This window comes from Rhea americana, unplaced genomic scaffold (assembly GCF_003343005.1).
Source record: "Rhea americana isolate MKP2758 unplaced genomic scaffold, rheAme1 scaffold_158, whole genome shotgun sequence".
NCBI lineage: Eukaryota > Metazoa > Chordata > Aves > Rheiformes > Rheidae > Rhea > Rhea americana.
The window spans coordinates 1,839,592-1,858,393 of NW_028185683.1; the positions used below are offsets into that span (position 1 = coordinate 1,839,592).

Genomic DNA, 18,802 nt, shown 5'->3' on the forward strand with positions numbered 1-18,802 from the left:
AAAGAAAAGAAAAGAAAAGAAAAAGAAAAGATGGGGACTATTTATAGCCTGAATAAATAGTACCTTCCTTACTACAAAGAGAAGTAACCAAGCGTTGCTTTAGCAGTTGCTCAGCAAGGCTCAGCAAAGGACTCTTGGTCCTTCCATGTTGCTGGATACTTGAAGGCACAACATTTTTATCAGAAATCAGAAGGAGAGGAGTTGGATTACAAACTCAAATCACACAGAAAATTGTAATGTGGAATTAGAGATCTCTCAATTAGAGTTTAAACTGCATTAACAATGTAGAAGTAGAATAATGAATTATTGAAATACCAGGTTGTTGCTGAAAGGAGGAGTGGCCAGTGAGGCAAGAATTATTAATCAGAGCAGAAAAGGAAAACAATAGAAGGCAGGAGAATCGAGTTGTTGAAATAGGTCCTGGTTTGGGGCAGCTTTAAGTGTGTTTTTTGAGTTAGGCCTCCACAGTATCTTAACGAGAGTAAGTCACTAAAACCAAACTTTTGTGGTGTCCATTAAAGCTGGCCGTCCCATTTACTAGATTTTCAGCCCAAAACATCCCTCTGATAATGCTGAGAGTAGAAAAAATTTCTATATAATTTCCTCAGCAMTGGCTGCTTCCGGTCCTCCTCACCACAGTCATCAGTACTGAACTAAAGGATCTCCATTCAGTCTCACCATAGGGTAAAGCAAGGAAGCTCACATCTCAGAGGCGGACAGCCTCAGCAGTGTGCCTGACTTATAAAGCTCTGGGAAAGTACCATTCTGCTTACATTTCAGGTGACTTTTTTATAGTAGAAGCAGCAACATATACACATGCAGCATGTTTCGAAAATATTAAAGCAATGTCCTGACACCTTAAAATTCTACTCTTCTAAGCAAAGGACAGTTTTGGGCCATGGCATTTTTCCCTCCTCCRTTTTTTAGTCTTTTGTGTCTTCTTTCACATTTTAGACCATAAGCTCTTCCCAGTGGAAACATGGCTTTTGGGAAAGCAACATTCACTTGAGCGTATTTGGACTGCTGTTTAAGCGTAAGAGGATAGCCACAGCATGAATGTGATGTTTACTCACATAAAAGTTGAAGAAATGTCCTGATCCCCTCAGCTGAAGTGACAGATAACTGTCAAAGCTTGTTTGCAGATGATAGGGAAAAAACATTGTGTGTGTATTATCTCGTGTTCCTTATATCTCTTCTCTTTTCTGAATCCCAGAAGCTTATTTGAATTCTTCATTTAATGTCATATCTTTTGAGGCACAAAAAATTTCCAGTACTCTTCTTAGTCAGGCTATTTGGAGGAGTAGATGCTCTTCTGTGAAAGCTGATTATTTGCAAAGTCAGTAATTCCACCTACAAGCACACCAACCAGCGTACTACTTTTGAACTGATCTGATAATTTGTCCTACTGACCTTTAATGGCCAGTAGGCCAAATACTACTGAAACAGCTGGCATGGTTCCTGAGGTCTCCCAAACCAGCTATCACCTTGTTTATTTTATAGGTCCTTAGTACCTTGGTGATAACACAGTGCTCAGTCATAGTTCAGAAAGCTGCTGTCTTTGAAAGGGCTGCTTATGTCCTTCATRCGGGCTGATGCACATTTTCGTGGTGGCAAGACTAGCTCAGAATAAGCTACTTCTCAAATCAGAGCTGACGCTAAAGCAGCACTTAGGTGCTCACATGGGGCCGGGTAACCGAGCCTAAGACAGCGAGCCACTACGGTCTGTCTCCTGCCTGGCAGGTGGTGATTGCACTACAGATCTGCAGCAGCAGGCTGGGTACACAGTCTTGTATGCACGGGGTGAGCAGAGGAGGGGTGTAATAATAGGCAAAAGGGAGAATTTACTACCGTTCTACTTCAGAATCGTATACCTTTACAGCTATTGCCTCTTTTAGCCAGTCTTGTGACAAGTCTGCGTATTTTACTTTTAGTTTCCAATGTCTTTTCCATAAAGTGATACCACCTGTGTGTAATTGATAGAGGTCTCAGTTCCATGGAAAGGAAAAATAAGAGATTATTTTGAATTACATGAGTAGTCTCACTGCTTACCTTTTCCCAAAAGCTTGCAATCTGAGACTTTGATCTGGTGAAATTCTTCATTATTAATTAAAAATAATAATAAAAAAAGATCCTAGATTACAGGATCTTTCTAGGGGGTGGGTTTGCTCAGCAACAAGTTTTTTGAAGTAGAGACTTTTCTTTCAGGCCTCTCTTGGGAGATCATATGTTTTAGACACACCAGTAAAATCAGGAGCTTATTGAGTAGGCATATTATTTGAGGCAAAATAATTGCGGAAGGACAGAAGGTACAATTCTAATATGCCAAGAGAAGAGAATACAACAGCAGAAACTGAAGAGCTGGACAGATTTTCCAGCAGGTGGTCCAACACCTGGCCTTTTTTTCTGCTGAAAGTGTAATTTTTTCAACATAAYGAGCTTTTCAAGTGTAAAATCCTTCATCATCACTGCTGTGACAGCTGTCAGCTTTTCTTTGCCATCTTTAAGAGCTGCTTTAGTATCGATGTGTGTTAATTTTCTATGGTTATATTTTATTCTTTTCTGGATCATKTTGCCTTCAGAACACCCCTTGAACCTGGCAAAAGTGCTCTTCACATTGTTTTTTGACTATAAATACTCCTACTGAGATCCATTTAATGAAAAGAGCTAGGCCTATGTATCCCGCCATCAGCAATTTCACTGCCTTATCTCGCCATGCTTTACCTGTCTCCAATAGAACATTTACATATGATTTTCTCAGTCTAATATGCTTTTGTGATTAGTTGGGAGGGGTAGGCACATCTGGCTGTGATTCCTCCCTTTAAGACAATTACTTCAGGATGAGATCACTCAGGCTATTCCCTGATAATGCCTAATTCTGTCCACCATGCATGAATGCCACAGGAATGCCAGCTCTTATGTGCTGTTCTTCTTTTTTATTACAAAACTAATCAAATTCAAAAAAGATGCTTCTAACAGATTTTCTTGTTCAGGATTTCAATCCTTACAATCACCTGGAATTTTATTTCTTTCACATTAAAATAAATTCTTTAGTATGTCATATTTCTTTAAAATGTGATGCTGCAAATTCTTAGTTCTGATTTATGAAAACCTCATTAATTTAGAGGCTTTATGGGCATGATTATGTCAATTAAAAACTTCCTGTTTAATGTACATACAGTATTAAAACATTTCAAGAATATCAGCTGGAAGATAACTGCAGATCAGCTTCAGCAATACCAAATCACAGAAAATGAAAGGTCAAGCTCACTCACAGGCCTTTTTTATAGTCAAATGCATGATCCAAATACCACTGAGTTTAATGAGCTTTTCTCTCCAGTTCAATGAGCTTTAGACTGCAACACTAACTTTTGTGTGTTTATTGATAAAGTTTCCTCCTGAAAAAAAAAAAAAAAAAGAGAGAGAGAGAGAGGTGTTTTTACTGTTATAATGAAGAAAAAGCCTTTCAAAGTTGAAATGGTAGCTGTACCTATTTCATGCTGTGGTCTTTCAGTGCAACAAGCTATGATGAGTCATTATAAGGAGCACTACTTGCACTTCTATATTATATATATATAATTTAATAACATGTACTTAAATATGCATTATATGCATTAAATTGTATGTCAAAATCCAAGCAACAAGCTCACTGAGCTTAGCAGGAATCTTCTCATTGCCCTAATGGGATTTTGCACAGGATCTACAGGATTCCTTTTTTTACAGTTACAAGAAATTGGCTGTAATACCTATAGTACATACATTTCTCTGCAGGACTTTATTGGACACAGGCAGGTCGTGACTTACAGCGTCACAGCCTGCTAATTAGTACTGAATAGTAATGAGTTGCTGAAAGATTTGAACATAAGAGAGCTTTAATCTCTTGTAGACCAAAGTGAAAAAAATTAAAACAAAAGAGAAATTAAGCATTAAACCAAAGTGGCAGAAAAAAGAACAGACTTTGCAACTTACAGAGGTGAAAGCACTGACTTGTTTAGCTTTTCCATCGCCTCATTAAGGCTTTCTTTTACAGTAGTGGTGTTGGAGGCTCAGAATCTGACTAGTTGGATTTTTATCATTCTGATATCCATCTTATCACAGTTCACTCCACTGTTCTCCAAATCTAATTTCCTTTTCCACAGAGATGCAAGTTTTAGTGCCTTCCTGCTGACGATCATGCTTTTGGTATCTTTACATATTATCTCTTGCTGCTCCAGGTCTTCATCTGCAGAAAATGGCTTGTGCTGTAACCTACTGTTTTAGCAGCTCTTTACCCTACTACGCTAATTATTTGATCTAAAGCATGTAGGGGCCAGGAGAGGAGGGGAGAAATCCTGCTGTCTTCATTGCATTTAGTGTAGGTCAGGCAGGTTGTTCTTTCAGCACCAGAAGGAATTAATGTGTTTTAATATTTTTCCAGCTGTCTCCACATCTGTTTTTTTTATTCTTGAGTGCAATACACCTATACATCGTATTATTAAAAATGACCACCAGAAGTAGTAACTTCATCGCAGATGAAGTTCAGCCTTGCAAGAAGTAATGCAAGTAGAAAATATGAGGAGAGGTGTTGCTGGAGTAACTGGCAGAGAGGAGCAGTTAAAGGAGAATGTGAATAATGTTGAACTTATCCTCTGACATATGGAAGAGCATTGTAGAGCTGACTTAGTAGCATTAAGGAAATTTATTGTTGTTCACAAAGGTCATAACTATTGTGATCAACAAACATATACCCAGATACTAGCCTGGCTCAGCTTTCTGATGATTTAAGTCCTCAGTGAGCTGCAGCACTGCTGGAGTTTGGGGTGCAGAGAGGTCAAGCCCTCTGGAAAAATGGAGTTTTCATTGAGTACAATAAGATCTGTCCAAATACCAGGTACATTAAAATACAGTTTCTCCATCTTTGTGCAAGAGGTCAAGTCGTATAAATGAGCCCATTATTTTTCTTTTAAGCTTTGTGCTTAACACGTGATTCACTATGTTTAAGACTAATTCCAAAAGCACACAAATAACATTTAGTTACAAGTTTGAATCTATCAGCAGCTAAGGAACACTGGTGCAAAGTCCCTACCCTTCATCTTCATTTGATGCTTTTCAAGCAAAAGCTAGTGGCAGATAACTTATTTGAAAAATCAGGATCATGCTGATGTGAAGTTCCACAGTCTGCAACTAAAAAGCTCTAATGTCCCTCAGGACAACCTGTTAATTACATTATTTTCATCCTAATAAATAGTAACCTACTTGCAACATGAAACTGTTTGTCTTTTCCTTTCCTGGAAAACACAGAGCGCTATCCTTGCCCCACAGCTTTAGACAGAGCCACCTCAGAGGACTGTACTTAACAGATTCCTGTTGTACCTGGTTCTACACTAATGTGAACCTCCCCCCGTTCCCCTACCTATCTCCATGATCTTCTGAACAGGAAAAGTGGCCAAGAGCTTTAAATCCATTTGAATCCACATTTTCTGGATACTGATGCAAGCATGGTCTCTAACTGAATTGTGTATCATTTAACCAAGTGAGGAAGGCAAGGAAGAAAAATGCCATACCGCCAGGGGTTGGCAGCATGGCCCTATTGAACTAGCAATAGCTGGAGCAGAAGTTTGTAGGATGTTCTGAAAGGAGATTATTTCAAAACATTTGGTGTCAAGGTGTCAAGGAAGCTGCCTACACTATATGTTACTATAACATTAGGTTTCCCCCTCCACCATCTAACTGGTTTTAGAGAAAATTCTTCTCTGCCTTTTCCTCAGAAGACCTGAGATCTCAGATGGAAAGCAGAGAAGGATTGTTCCACCAGCAAACTCCCTTGTCATTTTAGCAGCTTACGCATGTTTTAAGCTAAACAGCTCTCTTCCTTCACTCCCAATTTGAAAAAGACTTCATTTATCTCAGAGCACTGTTAGCCCTGTTTTACAGGTAGGAAGAAAAAGAATGCAGTAGGTAAGTGGCTCTATCAGGAACATTTTTATAGCTGCTTTGTGCTAAGGTACAACAAGAACCAGTAATCTATTGCCAACTGAGAATCACATTCCTTTCTTTTTCTCCCTAAATCTGCCTACTTTGCCTACAACTGTTTACACTTAGTATCTTGCAGTTCTCGGCTTTGCAATCCAGCGGAATAAATCCCAGCTCAAAGATCTCTCTGTCCAGGAAACTCTTAGTGTTATTGAGGAGAGATAAATGCACCCTTACACTACTTTTCTCAAGATTTTGGTCTTGTGGAGCTTTTTGCTCTAAGGCACTGTTCAGCAACCTAACCAGCAGAGCAATTTAGAAAAATTAACACCTGACCTAGAATAGTTTTCCCCTTTAGCAATAAAATTTTTGCAGCACACACAGGAATACAGCAGTTCTTATAATTAATTCTTAGCACTCACACTGGAGTGTCGGTAAAGAGACTTCATGTTTTTAAACAGAGGCCTAAATATCACTTTATTTTCTTATATACTCGCATTAAGATAGAGGAAAATAAATTCTCAGCACTGGGCTGTGCATTGGTTTCCAGATCAAAGCTGCCCATAGACCTCAATGCAGCTGTAAAGATATATGACAGCTAATAACCTGCTTGGCTTGGATTCAAAGTGGTGGGATTTTAAGAAAATGTCTGACATTTCCCTGGCAAGCCAAGAGTCCGTTCCACTGACACTTTTTGAAACAGAGAAGCAAAGGTGAGCTTTCAGATCTATCTGGCATGCACCAACTCCTGGGGACCCTGGAAACACCTCCACATTCCAATCCTGGATGCATGGGATAAACTCTGAACAAAACCTCCACTTTCAGTTCAGTTGTGAATTTTCATCTTCTGAAATTTGAAATTCATGTATTTCACTATGAATAAATTTTGCTTTCTTTCATCTCCCTCCCCACTCCATAAATAGTCACTGAAGTCAATTTTCAAAAACCTTTATAGATTAAATTGGGGAAAGCCCCTGAAAAGAGTTCTATATTGTTGGATATTGTTTTGTTTTGTTTTGTTTTCYCTCTGAAACTTAGTTCAGTATTGGCAACTCTACCTGTTTTATCAGTGGCTCAGGACAAATCTATTAGCAGCTAAACAACCACTTAAATGTATTAGCTATATAAGGCAAGATAAAATACTGTTGCTTTGTATGCCAAGGATGGAAGACTCATTGCAAAACAGTAGATCTCTAAAAGCATGCCAATTCTTCACAGCAGAGCCAAACACTTAATGTCACCACCCTCTAGAAATCAATAGTTGAAAGTGAATGTTTTTTTCAAGATTCTGAAGCAACTGGCAAAAACTGTGTTGTCATTAATAGCAATTCTGTTACTGTATGAGATGTCCCTTAAGCACTACACTTGGTGTTATAGCATGTAACAAGCAATATTTTGTGATGCAGCTACAGAAATTTTTCCATAATATTTTTTTTCCTCAGGAGTTGTTGGAAAAGTTATGAAAGTTACTTCAGCCACTGTTCTCCTTTTTATGCCCTATTAAAATTAAAAAGCAGTATTGTAGATGGTGGTAAAAGCTGAATTCTTGTTAACTCTGCAGGAGTCACTTCAGGATGCAGTCACTGGCACTGCAGCTCCACTGAAAGGTAGCCCTTTTCTCATTTCCATCATCAAATAATTCATGGAAATGGAAGGTCATGTATTTTTGGAAGGGAAAGGCTAACTGAATGAATGATGAAATCATTTTAATGATTTGAGCAGCAGATTAGAAATCAAGTTCCAGAAGCATTTCTCCTCCAACCAGCTAAGGTGCACAAAACATTGTTTGAAGCACATTCAGTGAGGCATATCCCAGAAGTCAACTTTGGGAAAGCATTTGCTAGATTTAAATCACTAATAGGTACATTAATCTCACTGCTTATACAAATTAGCCATATTTTGACTTTAGTAAAAATTGCTCAGTGTTGAATCTTGCTTTCATCTTCACAGTTCCCTGCAAGCTCAGACTCCACACAAGCAGAAGGAAGCAAAGCCAAACTACATTTCAGCAGGTGCCCTAGTTTATTCATCCTTGAGAACAAGCCCTATCATGTGTAGAGTCTCCTTCCCTGGAGATATTCAAGGCTTGCCTGGATGCAACCCTGTCTAACATGCTCTAGGTGACCCTGCTTGACCAGAGGGGCTGGACTAGATGACCTCCAGAGGTCCCTTCCAATCTCACTGATTCTATGATTCTGTGATTCTATATGGAGACCCAGCAGTGCTTCATCTATTAGGTAGTCTTGAGACAGCATAGCATCTCCTGCTTGAGTAACTAGTCTCTATTAAAGTTGCCAGGAATACAGTGGAGGCATTACCACCACCTGCTCCATATGCATTTTTCCCCTTCATTGACATGTGCACATACAAACATTAGTTACTCAGAAGAGTAACTAATACAGAAGAGTAACTGATACAAATTTCCACAAGAAAAGTTTGGTCTTCACACTAGGCAGGTTTTCTCACTGTATTGTGTACCCTACCTTTCTGCAGCTGAACATTATATTTGTGTCATGAAAATCTAGGACTCCTACATGCTACAAGGATACCCGTGAAACAAAATGTAGTGTAAACTACAATGATATTAGGTATAGTAACCAAGATAAGAGGGAGGAAAATCTTCCAAGGAAATCTTCCATCCTTGTAGCACCAAAAGTGCATATAGAAGTCAGAGCCTTTTAGAAAGATCTCAGACCCCAAAAGCCAACCTCTGGATTATGACAGGGTTATCTCCTGGCAGCATCTCATGGATGTGCGTTTTTAAATTGCAGCTTGCATAGGACATTTTTATACATAAGTCTTTTCAAGTCTGAGTCTGGATGATCTCATCCTGGCTGGCTGATGCACTGGATGCAGGGGTGACGATGTTAATACATAATAGACTCACAACACCTTACATAAACTGGAATATGCTGAGTCATGTAAAATCTCTGACATTTAGGATTTTATTTTCCTCTGATTTTGTTCCTGTGGTTTTATCACACTGGTATTTTCATGCATAATTGGCACCCCAAGCCATAGATTTATGCACATGCCCAAATCCTGACATCTCTTTTCTGAACGAAACACAAGTTCTCCAGTTCCCACTCAGCAGATGTTTTAACAACAGAATACGGAAACCGAGAAGATCTAGGAGTGAGGTGACAAGCCAAGAGAACTGGTAGCTGCAGTATTCACTTTTGATAGTAAACACCATAAATGTCACTTTTCTAGTAGCACAGTGTTGTATGAGGTAGATGACTCTGAGAAATCCCAGAGCTTTCACTGGCATCATCAGAGAAGCTAAATTATCTGCAGTGTTTTTGAGTTTCCTTAAATGTTTGACCTCCCTGCCTCAGTGCTCCACTGACCCTTTTTGAGAAATACCACAGTTGTTTCATTCCCTCAGCACTCCAAATCGTTAGCATTACCTTTGCTTTGGAAACCTTGTTTTCTTGCCTGAAATTCGTCCTTATCAATACTAGCATAGCCTACACACCCTGCAGTAGATACCATCCATAGAGGTCACAGGGACAACATTGGTACCCCAGTTCCAGAAAGTCTCCTCATTTCCAGAACTCTTTAGCCCTTCTCCTACACCTCCATTCTGCTATTCCATGCAGCATTTCCTTCCTCCTGAGAGCTCAGTCTCCACCAGAAAGAGGTCATCTCTTCTCAAACTCTTCGGTTCTTGGACTGTGTAGGCAAGAGCCATTGGTCTCAGCATTTCACAGCGCTGGTTCTGCATTTCAAGAAGATAAGCGCTCAGCTGCTTGCATCCCTCTGCTGCAAAGACTGTCATGACCATATCTTCCATTTCAAGTTTCCTGTTCACACAAAACTAGGTATAAATGAGAGACTACTATGTGCCTCATTTGACTTCACAGGTAACAGCCATCTCACAAGAGCTACTTTTAAAACTTTGGGACTCAGTTTGGTAGTACAGCCATTTATGATCAGCAGGAGTGCTATAGAGGTGACAGTCTTTATTAATATGTAATTCCTGATGCCCAGTATTTGAGCTGCAGGAATGCTGTTGTTAGTTGGTAGAGTTCCTCACTTTTTTCTGAGCCATTAATTAGGAACACTAAATAGCTTTTTAAACCCTGAGAAACCCTGGCTTTTTACTGCTGCAGTGATATTCACACATTAACTGTTATGTTGCCTGGCTGAGCATTCTATCACCAACACAACTATCATATTTTAATTATAAGCCAGGAGCTCAAAGGCTATATAAAGCTTCCAGAAAAGACAGGTGTGCTTTACAGTACTGGCACTATTTGCAGAAGTATTCTCCTTAAGAAGGTTCTGATTTGAAAGGCTTCAAACTAGTCATCTCCCTCTCGGTTTCAACAGGAACACAGGCAGGTAGCTTTCTGGTGGGAGTGGGCATGCATGCACTCTCCTGCCTCCTTGGCCAGCCCAGCTGTGAGGTGTCAGCTGGGGGCTGCACTGCACTTGGATGCTCCCTCTCGTGCCCCCAGCCCTTCCACAGCTCTGCAGGTTGCAGCTTGCTGCACCACAGTGGCCTTGCTGTTTTCTCGCTGAAAGTTAATGAGCAACAGACTGCAGCAGGGTTTGACGCCCATGTGCTGCATGGGAGACGCTGCTTGGGATCCTGTAGAGTTAGCCTACTAACTGAGGAGCTATTACAGTGAGGAGCCATGACCCTTTTTAAAAATGAATGAGTGATTTCCTTTGCTCGTGGGCTATCGCAGGGAGGTCTGGCAGTTGGAGAGAKGGATAAAGAAGGACATATCAATTATAACCATAACTATCTTTATAGCTTGTTCTATGAATTATCAAGCAAGATCCTCTCTGTCTCTTGAAGAGGATGAAAGCCTGTCTCTAGGCCAAAGCACACCTTGTTCTTACAGCCGTAGATACCTGAATTTGGAGGGACTTTGTAAGTTTATCTAAGTTGTACGCCAAGAAAGCTCATGTCACAACCTGGAGATGAATCTGCAGCTTTTGCATTCATTTATATTTAATCATTCTTGAATCACCAGCAAATCTCCAGGTACTGTACAGACACTAGAAGTGTTGACAGCTTCCTTTTTCTGCTTTATGATGGTTATTCAATTTTCTAACTGACGAGACTTCAAATGAAGATAAAACACAATAGGGTATACCCAGAAGCATGATCCTCATATACTAAAAATGCCTATAATTTTAGCTTCTTCACAACCATATCTTCTCAGTAATTTTTAGTATTTACCATTATTGATTATAAAAATAAATTATAAAAATAAATGTTTCCTAAAATCACTAGCTAAAAAGAAGAAATCAGTTCCTGAATGTTCAGATTCAAACCTCTGTATAGCTTTTGGTTGTCTCAGAGTTCATTCTTTTAAGTGTTTCTCTGAAACCCTAYGCATTAGCATTCTGTTATGCATTATAAGGAAACAGAAAAATTCTTTCAACACAGAACTCTAGCATGTAAGAAACACAAAAGAAATAGAAAATGGAAATGGAAAAGGTAAATATAAAAAGAGATAACAAATAAGGCAAGACTCAGATGAAGATTGTGAAATTTAGCTATAGTATAGGGATGCAAATATTTGAAGTTTCCAGTTTGTCACAGAATCTTCCCAAAAGAGGACTATATAAAGTAAAAAAGCAACACTGACAAATGAAGAATCTTGTTTCCATTCTGAAATTTATAGCTACTGTTGAAGAGAGTAACTCCTAAGAGCATAAGTAGATTAGAYAGTGAAGGAAGTGCAGTTAGTCCATTATCTACTTTTGGCAGCATTTTGTGCTGTTAATCTGTTCCATATAGCTGCAAACAAGCTTTTTTGTCATTGGGATATGCAGCAATAAGATGAAAATAGGAATCACCAAAAACACAGAGGTTTAGAACAATATTAAAATTTATCCTTCACAGACAAAATCAAGAGTCATCAAATATCAACTTGCAGACACATTATTATGCTTAGGAAAAAAAGTAGATTACCAGAAGCAAGGAAGAGCATAGGAAGGAAAAGATCAGTCCATACCTTTCCTACTCACACTTTACAAGACTTCCCTCCAGACATCTACTGTTGCTGGAATACTAGCCCAGATGGACTTTTGATCTGATGCATATTCCAATGCTGTCATCATTTATGGTGAAATTTGGCAATATACCCAACACAAATCAAAGGCTGACCAGTCCCCAGTGATGTTCTCAGCAAAGGAACTGCATGGAGAGGCTCTTAACTTTTCTTGTCTTCCTCATACAGACTTAAAAATTTAGCTAGATTTAAACACAACAGCAGTCTGAGTGAAGGATGCCTTCCACCAAAGCCTGCAGATCAGAAGTTGTACTGCAGTTGGCGTCACTATGTAGGCCACAAAGCATAAGCTGATTTGGGAAGCAACTGTACAGTTCAGTGTTCACACCTAGTGATTTTTCGCTCTCTCCATCGAAACTGCAAAATATATAATATTATGATTATGATTATGGTATTATTAATARTTGCTATTATTAATATTAATAACAATAAATAAAACCTAAATAATTAGGGCTAAATATGGTGACAAATACATTGGGATATGGAGTGCCTGGAGCCCATTCCAAGCTTATTCTCTATCCAGACTACATTGAACATCTCAAAATTAGGTCTAGATTTAGACTGACAGTATTGTGCTGGAAGACTTCACAATGTGTTGTTAATTCAGCACTTTGTTATTTATGTCGTTAACACTTACATGCTACTTCCACACTTCCACACGAGAACATTTCCCTCTGCACCCTGAGTCCATCTGGCACAATGTGCACTATGGCCAGATCCTGACAGAAGCACACCCCACATTACAGATCCCATGGTCATCCAGACCAGGACACGCTACAAACTCTGCCAAGACTCCATGCCTACACACTTGTAATTGCCTGCAGCTCTCACTCATGGATTGCAACACAGGAACCATGCCAGCAGAGCACAATGTGGAAAGTATGTGCCCACCTTGTAGATAAGAACTACGATAGATTCCAGGGCATCAAAACACCATCCAAAACACCTCATTCTGTTCCCTGTCCAACTGAAGTAGATGACTATGTGTTTGTGTCCTAATTCTATATTTCCATAAGAGCTGAGGATAGTCTTTTATCCATGGTCGGTGAGAGAAGGGATGGTAAAAATCTTCTGGATGGCTCTGTATTGTGCTACACTCCATTTTACATAGATGATAATGCGTAGGTACAATGGACCAGTAGACCTCTTTTCTGTTTGGTCTTCTAAAGGTGGAGTATTCTTCCTCCTTCTTGCTACCGGGGAAACTTTTCATTGTCCACAACAATTCAGTCCTTAGTTTCTCTGTGAAGAATGACAGCAAAGACAGCAGTGTCTATAGCAAGCTTTCTAGGCTTCTGTAAATGAAATGGTGATGTTATCCCTCTGCAGAAGAGCAAATTACACCCTCAGAAAGTCAATGAAACCAATTCATTCAAACAAACACAGGCTGCACTGGGTCCTTTACTGGATTTCCAGGACCACAAGAAGTAGATCTGAGCAAAAACTAGACTTGTCATGACAGTTCCTCACACTTGGGCTAGTTTTGAGATAATACAATGAAATACTTAGATCTGGGTGTTCTAGATGACTCAAGGGAAATGTTTTTCAATTGTTAAGAAGATCCAAAGAGTACACTAACAAGCTAAGCAAGGACCTGATAGGTCTTTGCAAGCTTTTTTTGTGATGTAGATAGCTGGCTACAGGAAAATATTAGCTGCAGGTCTATGAATGCTAACGATTTTTGACAGATCTTTCACACATAAGATCAAGATTTGAACTGTGAAGGAGATAAATGACTGTTAATCTATATTTTCCTCTCCGTAGCTCCACCACCCATCCCAAGGTTTTCGCTTCGGAACCGTGCGAGAAAGCAGTGCAGAAGATTACGTGAGGCAAAGCTTCCCAGAGATGCACGAGTACATGAGGCGGTACAATGTCCCAGCAACCCCGGATGGTGTAGCAAACCTAAAGTGAGCCTCTGCATGCAGCAGCAGATCACTCCCTTGGCCAGAGCTCAGCAGCACWGAGATGATGATGAGTTTCCCACTTCCAGTGTCATTAAACAGACATTAAAAGCAGCAAAGCAGATAGAGAAGAAAGCATATCATCACATGCAGTGATATTCATAGAGCTCACTAGCTTAGTAGTGGCTGGAGTGTTACTGAGGGAGGCAATGCTTCACATTACCTGTTAGTGTGCTCTCAAGCAGTGGAGAAGTAGAAATTTTGGCATATTTCTGTATGTGACAGCGCCTTATTAGGCAGTGAAATTCAGAAGAAATTCATAAAAAARGAATAATCTGGGCAAAAGCTGAGTATGAGGATTCTCAGCGTACCTGGCAAGCTCGTAGGAGGCAAGGCTTCTAAGAGTCAAACGTTAGAGCATTTGTTAATAAAATGAATAAAATCAGCACTAGACTGGTAAAAAGTAATAAACACTAAATCTTCTTGCTTTAGGGATTCATGATATCACTGCAGTTGAAAGATATTCATGTCTTAACAATCTGGAATTACAGAGCTGATTCACTCTGCAAGRTGCTAATAGACTTGTAATAATTCGTTCATTTTACAGATAGCGGTGTAACAGATGGTCTGAGAATTTTTTAATCAAAAGTTGTTTCCTGTTTACATATTTTCCCCAGATCCATCCTAATGAAAATTAAGATACATGGCACTTGGCAGTTCCTTATTCCCTTAAATCAGAATCATTTCTCAACATCAGTGAAGTAATGTAACTTTACTTCAGGGGACCAGGACCTTTGAAGTGACAAGAGAAAGGGGGTTGTGTCCCTGCATCAACAGAGAAAAGGCACTACGAGTGTTTTTCATATAATCAGTATATGCAAGTGTGCTAACCACAAATGGTTGTGTTAGTAAATTTCAGTCCTTCTGTATTTATGAAAACTTAACATAGAGGCAAGCTGATCTGGCCAAAGGCAATTAATTTACCATATATTATGGAGAAAGGAGGAGGTATGTCTTTGTGTGAGTTATCCTGCTGCATTTTTGCTCTAATAATCTTAATGTAAACTGCACAAAGAAACCAAAACAGCACAAGTTTGTGAGCATTTTTTTTATCTTTTATTCCAATAAAACCTTATGCTACCATTCAGTTGAGTCAGTCTAACATGTTGTAGTACTTTCCATCTTCCAGATCACAGGTATTTTCATTTCTATATCAATGGGAGCAAAGTAGGTCCCAGCCCTGATGTTCTGCTTTAGATACACAAAGTTCATATCCTTCATGTACAATTCCTTTTTTCAAAATAGAAGTCAGTATTGCATTTAAAATAGCAGTCTCTGGTTGCTGTTTTCATTAAGTAAGCTTCTAAAGAACTAGGCAGATAAATGTTCAATAAGTGTCACTGAGCAGAGTCTTCACCTGTGAAGTGATTTTCTTTCTGGCTTTGATCTTGAATACAGGAATGATCCAGAAAAACTTGATGCCTTCATCATGGATAAAGCACTCTTAGATTATGAAGTATCAATAGATGCTGACTGCAAGCTTCTAACTGTGGGAAAACCCTTCGCCATTGAAGGTAATAATCAGTTTTGTAGGATACTGCTGTATTTCTAATTTGCTACATTTATTTTATTGTCATTTGACAATCTATTTGGATTTTGTTGTTTTGCTTTGTTTTGTGAAGGAGACATTGAAATTCTGAGTTCTGAACCAAAAGCAAAGSAAAAATCCACAGTGCTGAGTGGGCTAGAAAGGTAGTTCTGCAAGTAGCTGACAGCAAGTAGCTGCTTGCAACTTCATGTATTACAGATGCAAATCATAGTAATTTTTCTAGAATCAAAATTCAGCCTCTGTTTTCAAATGTAATACACTGCCTTTATCGTTACTGAACCTACTTCTATTTACATGAAGTCCTTTACTAGCACCATGAAGTGCTAAAATACCACATTGTGGCTAAAAACTATATGTATTATTGTCTGAAGGCCCATGCCACTGAATTGCTGAATTGCTTCAGTAGAAATTACAGTCCCAGGGTTTTAAATTGCTGTGTGATAACAATACAGACAGCTCCCATATACATACACAAGCACATTTTTCATCAGAAAATGTACATGGTGGAAAGAAAATGTCACCTCTGCCACTACAGGCATATGAMCTGTTCTAACACTGTAAAAAGGAATCACAAATTTACTTGACACTGACRCTCTTCTGCATTGCTAAAACAATCTAAAAAGAAAGAAGCTATGGTAGAGGCATAAAAAAGGTTGTGTTTCTAGATATAAGATAGAAGATTTGGGTAGGTACCTCCACCTTAAGTTTCTGAACCTCTACTTTAACATATTACTCTTGTGGCCTTAATCATTTTGAATTTAAATACTTTGTTTGTATTAGGATACTTCCCAAGCAAAAAAACTCATCTCAACATTTTCACTCCACGGTGAGTGGAGCAAACATCCACCTTTGAACTGGCTTTCTGAAGCAGAGCCAACCAGCCAGGCCAACTCAGCCTGCTGCATGGGTAGTTGATACTTGAAAGGAACATACTTTAGCAAACAGCAAATAAAAGATGAGAGAGATGACTGCACTGTTTTTCCTTCCAGGATATGGCATTGGCCTTCCCCCCAACTCTCCTCTCACCTCAAACATCTCAGAACTGATCAGCCAGTACAAGTCCCACGGTTTCATGGATGTTCTGCACGACAAGTGGTACAAGGTCGTTCCATGTGGGAAAAGAAGTTTTGTTGTCACTGAGGTAAGCGATGCTGAGGGTTTGCTCAAGATATTCACTCTTCTCTCACAAAATACTCACAGTGTGCAACAGACCTAAAAGCCTGACAGGGCTGCACTTGAGCGAGGGGAAGCACTAAACTTCAGGAGCAGTGGTCGTTAAGCCCAGCAGCATTCAGATCAGAGCGCTGGAATAACAGTGACAAGATTGCGTTGCTAGGTTAGGCTGGCTGTGCATGCAGTGGAGCACTTCTGGGAAAAAAATAGTGTGCAATGGTGCATGAAAAAAAAAGGAAAAAGAAGAAAAAAATAAGGATTACTCCTTTTGTAAGTGATCTCTTACACTGCACAGCAAGTCTAACTGATTCCACTTAGTTATATCACCATCGACAGAGTCTGTCAATGATCCTGTACTGTCTCAGACTGGATCTGTGTCTAAAATAGCTAACACAAAGAATGACAGAAGAGAAGCAGAGATAATGGGAAGTAAGCACATCTCAAATTGTTACCAGTCATTGTGACCATTTCCTTACGTGGGTAGCAGCTAGTTGTCCAAAATATAGGATCTCAGCCTAAAAAATATCCACTATCTTCTGGATGTGTCTTAGAATATATCATTCTAARAAGAGATAAGAAGCAATTCTCACATCTTAGTAAAACTACAGGAAATGAAAATAATTCTTTGTGGATCCTGGTACCAGTATTAAACTGGAGTTTTGCAACTCAYGGCAGCTGAAGATGTGGGCCACTGTTTACAAGAAAAAGACTGAATAGCAGTTTTTCCCAAGTTCTGAAGCTAAAAATAGATAAAGTATTGAGGAATCAAATGACTGAGCATGTTTGCAGTTTAGAACATATGATGTTGTACTTTATTATTTAGTGCAACCTGTTCCAAAAGATATGTTGCATATTCTCACTGACACAAAACATGCATTTGGAAGTGTGGTATTTCCTCTTCATAGCAGATTCAGCCAAATATCAGATCAACTCTTGATTTTCCCAAAGAAAGTGGAAGCATAATCATACTCCCCCAAAACAGAAGCCCAGTTTCCTAGAAGTCCTATTCCCATTCCTTAGTAGTCATCGGAACCACTTCTCCGCAAAACTCACATTGTTGACTGAATCATTAGAAAACTAGTACTTTCTGGTGCTAAACCAAGCAAGAACTTCAGCTGCTTTAGTACATAGAGTGTTTGAGTATTTCTTCATCTCCTATTAATTTTTTAATTTTTAATTTTTTCATTACCATCCTCTCAATATGAAGGAAATTATATTTTAATACCAGACATTTGTAGAACAAAATTTAATTTATTTAATTTTACAATTTTTCAATTGAATGATTGAATCATTCTTGAATCAATTGAATGATTCTTGATTTGAAAACCCAGTTAAAGAAAATATATATGGCCATGGCCATTTCTGATCCAGCTTATCTGAAGACTATATTATAATCTAAAAGAACAAATGTCAGGGAATTTTCTTTTTAATGTAGCTTACATATCTGTTCCTGACAACAACTGCATTTGATGACCTCTTACTTGGCATTAACACATTCTTTTGAATGGTAATGGAAATTAATTACCACAATTGTCTTAAAACTAAAAACTCTCTTACAGCAGAGACAAGCTTACCTTGTTAGTGATTCCCTAGTGAAATATTTAAATGGATTAGTAAGTTTGTGCATTTTAAATAGGGCAAACAGGTCAGAAAGGTGCCTAACAAGGATCTTTTGAAATAATCTCAGTCATGGCAAGGCAGGATGCAATTTGTTTTGAATCTAAATGTGAACTTGCCTTAACTGTGAAGCTGTAACAAGAAGTCTGAAAATTACTTTCCTCTACAGTTTACAGGCTTTAGTCACACAGAAGTGTAGCTTTACCATTGTTTCTGTCACTTGTATTTATATGTGATACCCATATCCAAAAGCCTGTCCATGTTATCCCCCCCAAAAGATGTCTGATGTTTCAATTAAATGTGTCTGGGGCATAAATGCTTATGATCACATTAGTAATATCTAAACAAACTCAGTGTCAGAGAACACTCCAAGTCAAAGCTTTTGGCTTTTCCTTGCTTCTTTCCTCTTAAATGCCTACATAATCTCCCATTCTGATACAGACTCAGACCCCCTCCACTGCAAATATATTGTTACCACCAAATCCTGTTACCTCTTTTCCCTACTTCTCCCCTTC

General features: G+C 38.9%; 1 protein-coding gene across 1 annotated transcript in view; it reads left to right on the forward strand.

The window, feature by feature from the left end:
* The window catches only part of GRIN3A (glutamate ionotropic receptor NMDA type subunit 3A), a 77,052-nt gene that overhangs the window by 41,267 nt on the left and 16,983 nt on the right, over positions 1–18,802 (forward strand). Inside the window, exons 5-7 of the mRNA XM_085299949.1 lie at positions 13,749–13,894; positions 15,347–15,462; positions 16,487–16,638. Coding sequence (XP_085156075.1) covers positions 13,749–13,894; positions 15,347–15,462; positions 16,487–16,638 — 414 coding nt within the window. The remainder of the gene's footprint in view (positions 1–13,748; positions 13,895–15,346; positions 15,463–16,486; positions 16,639–18,802) is intronic.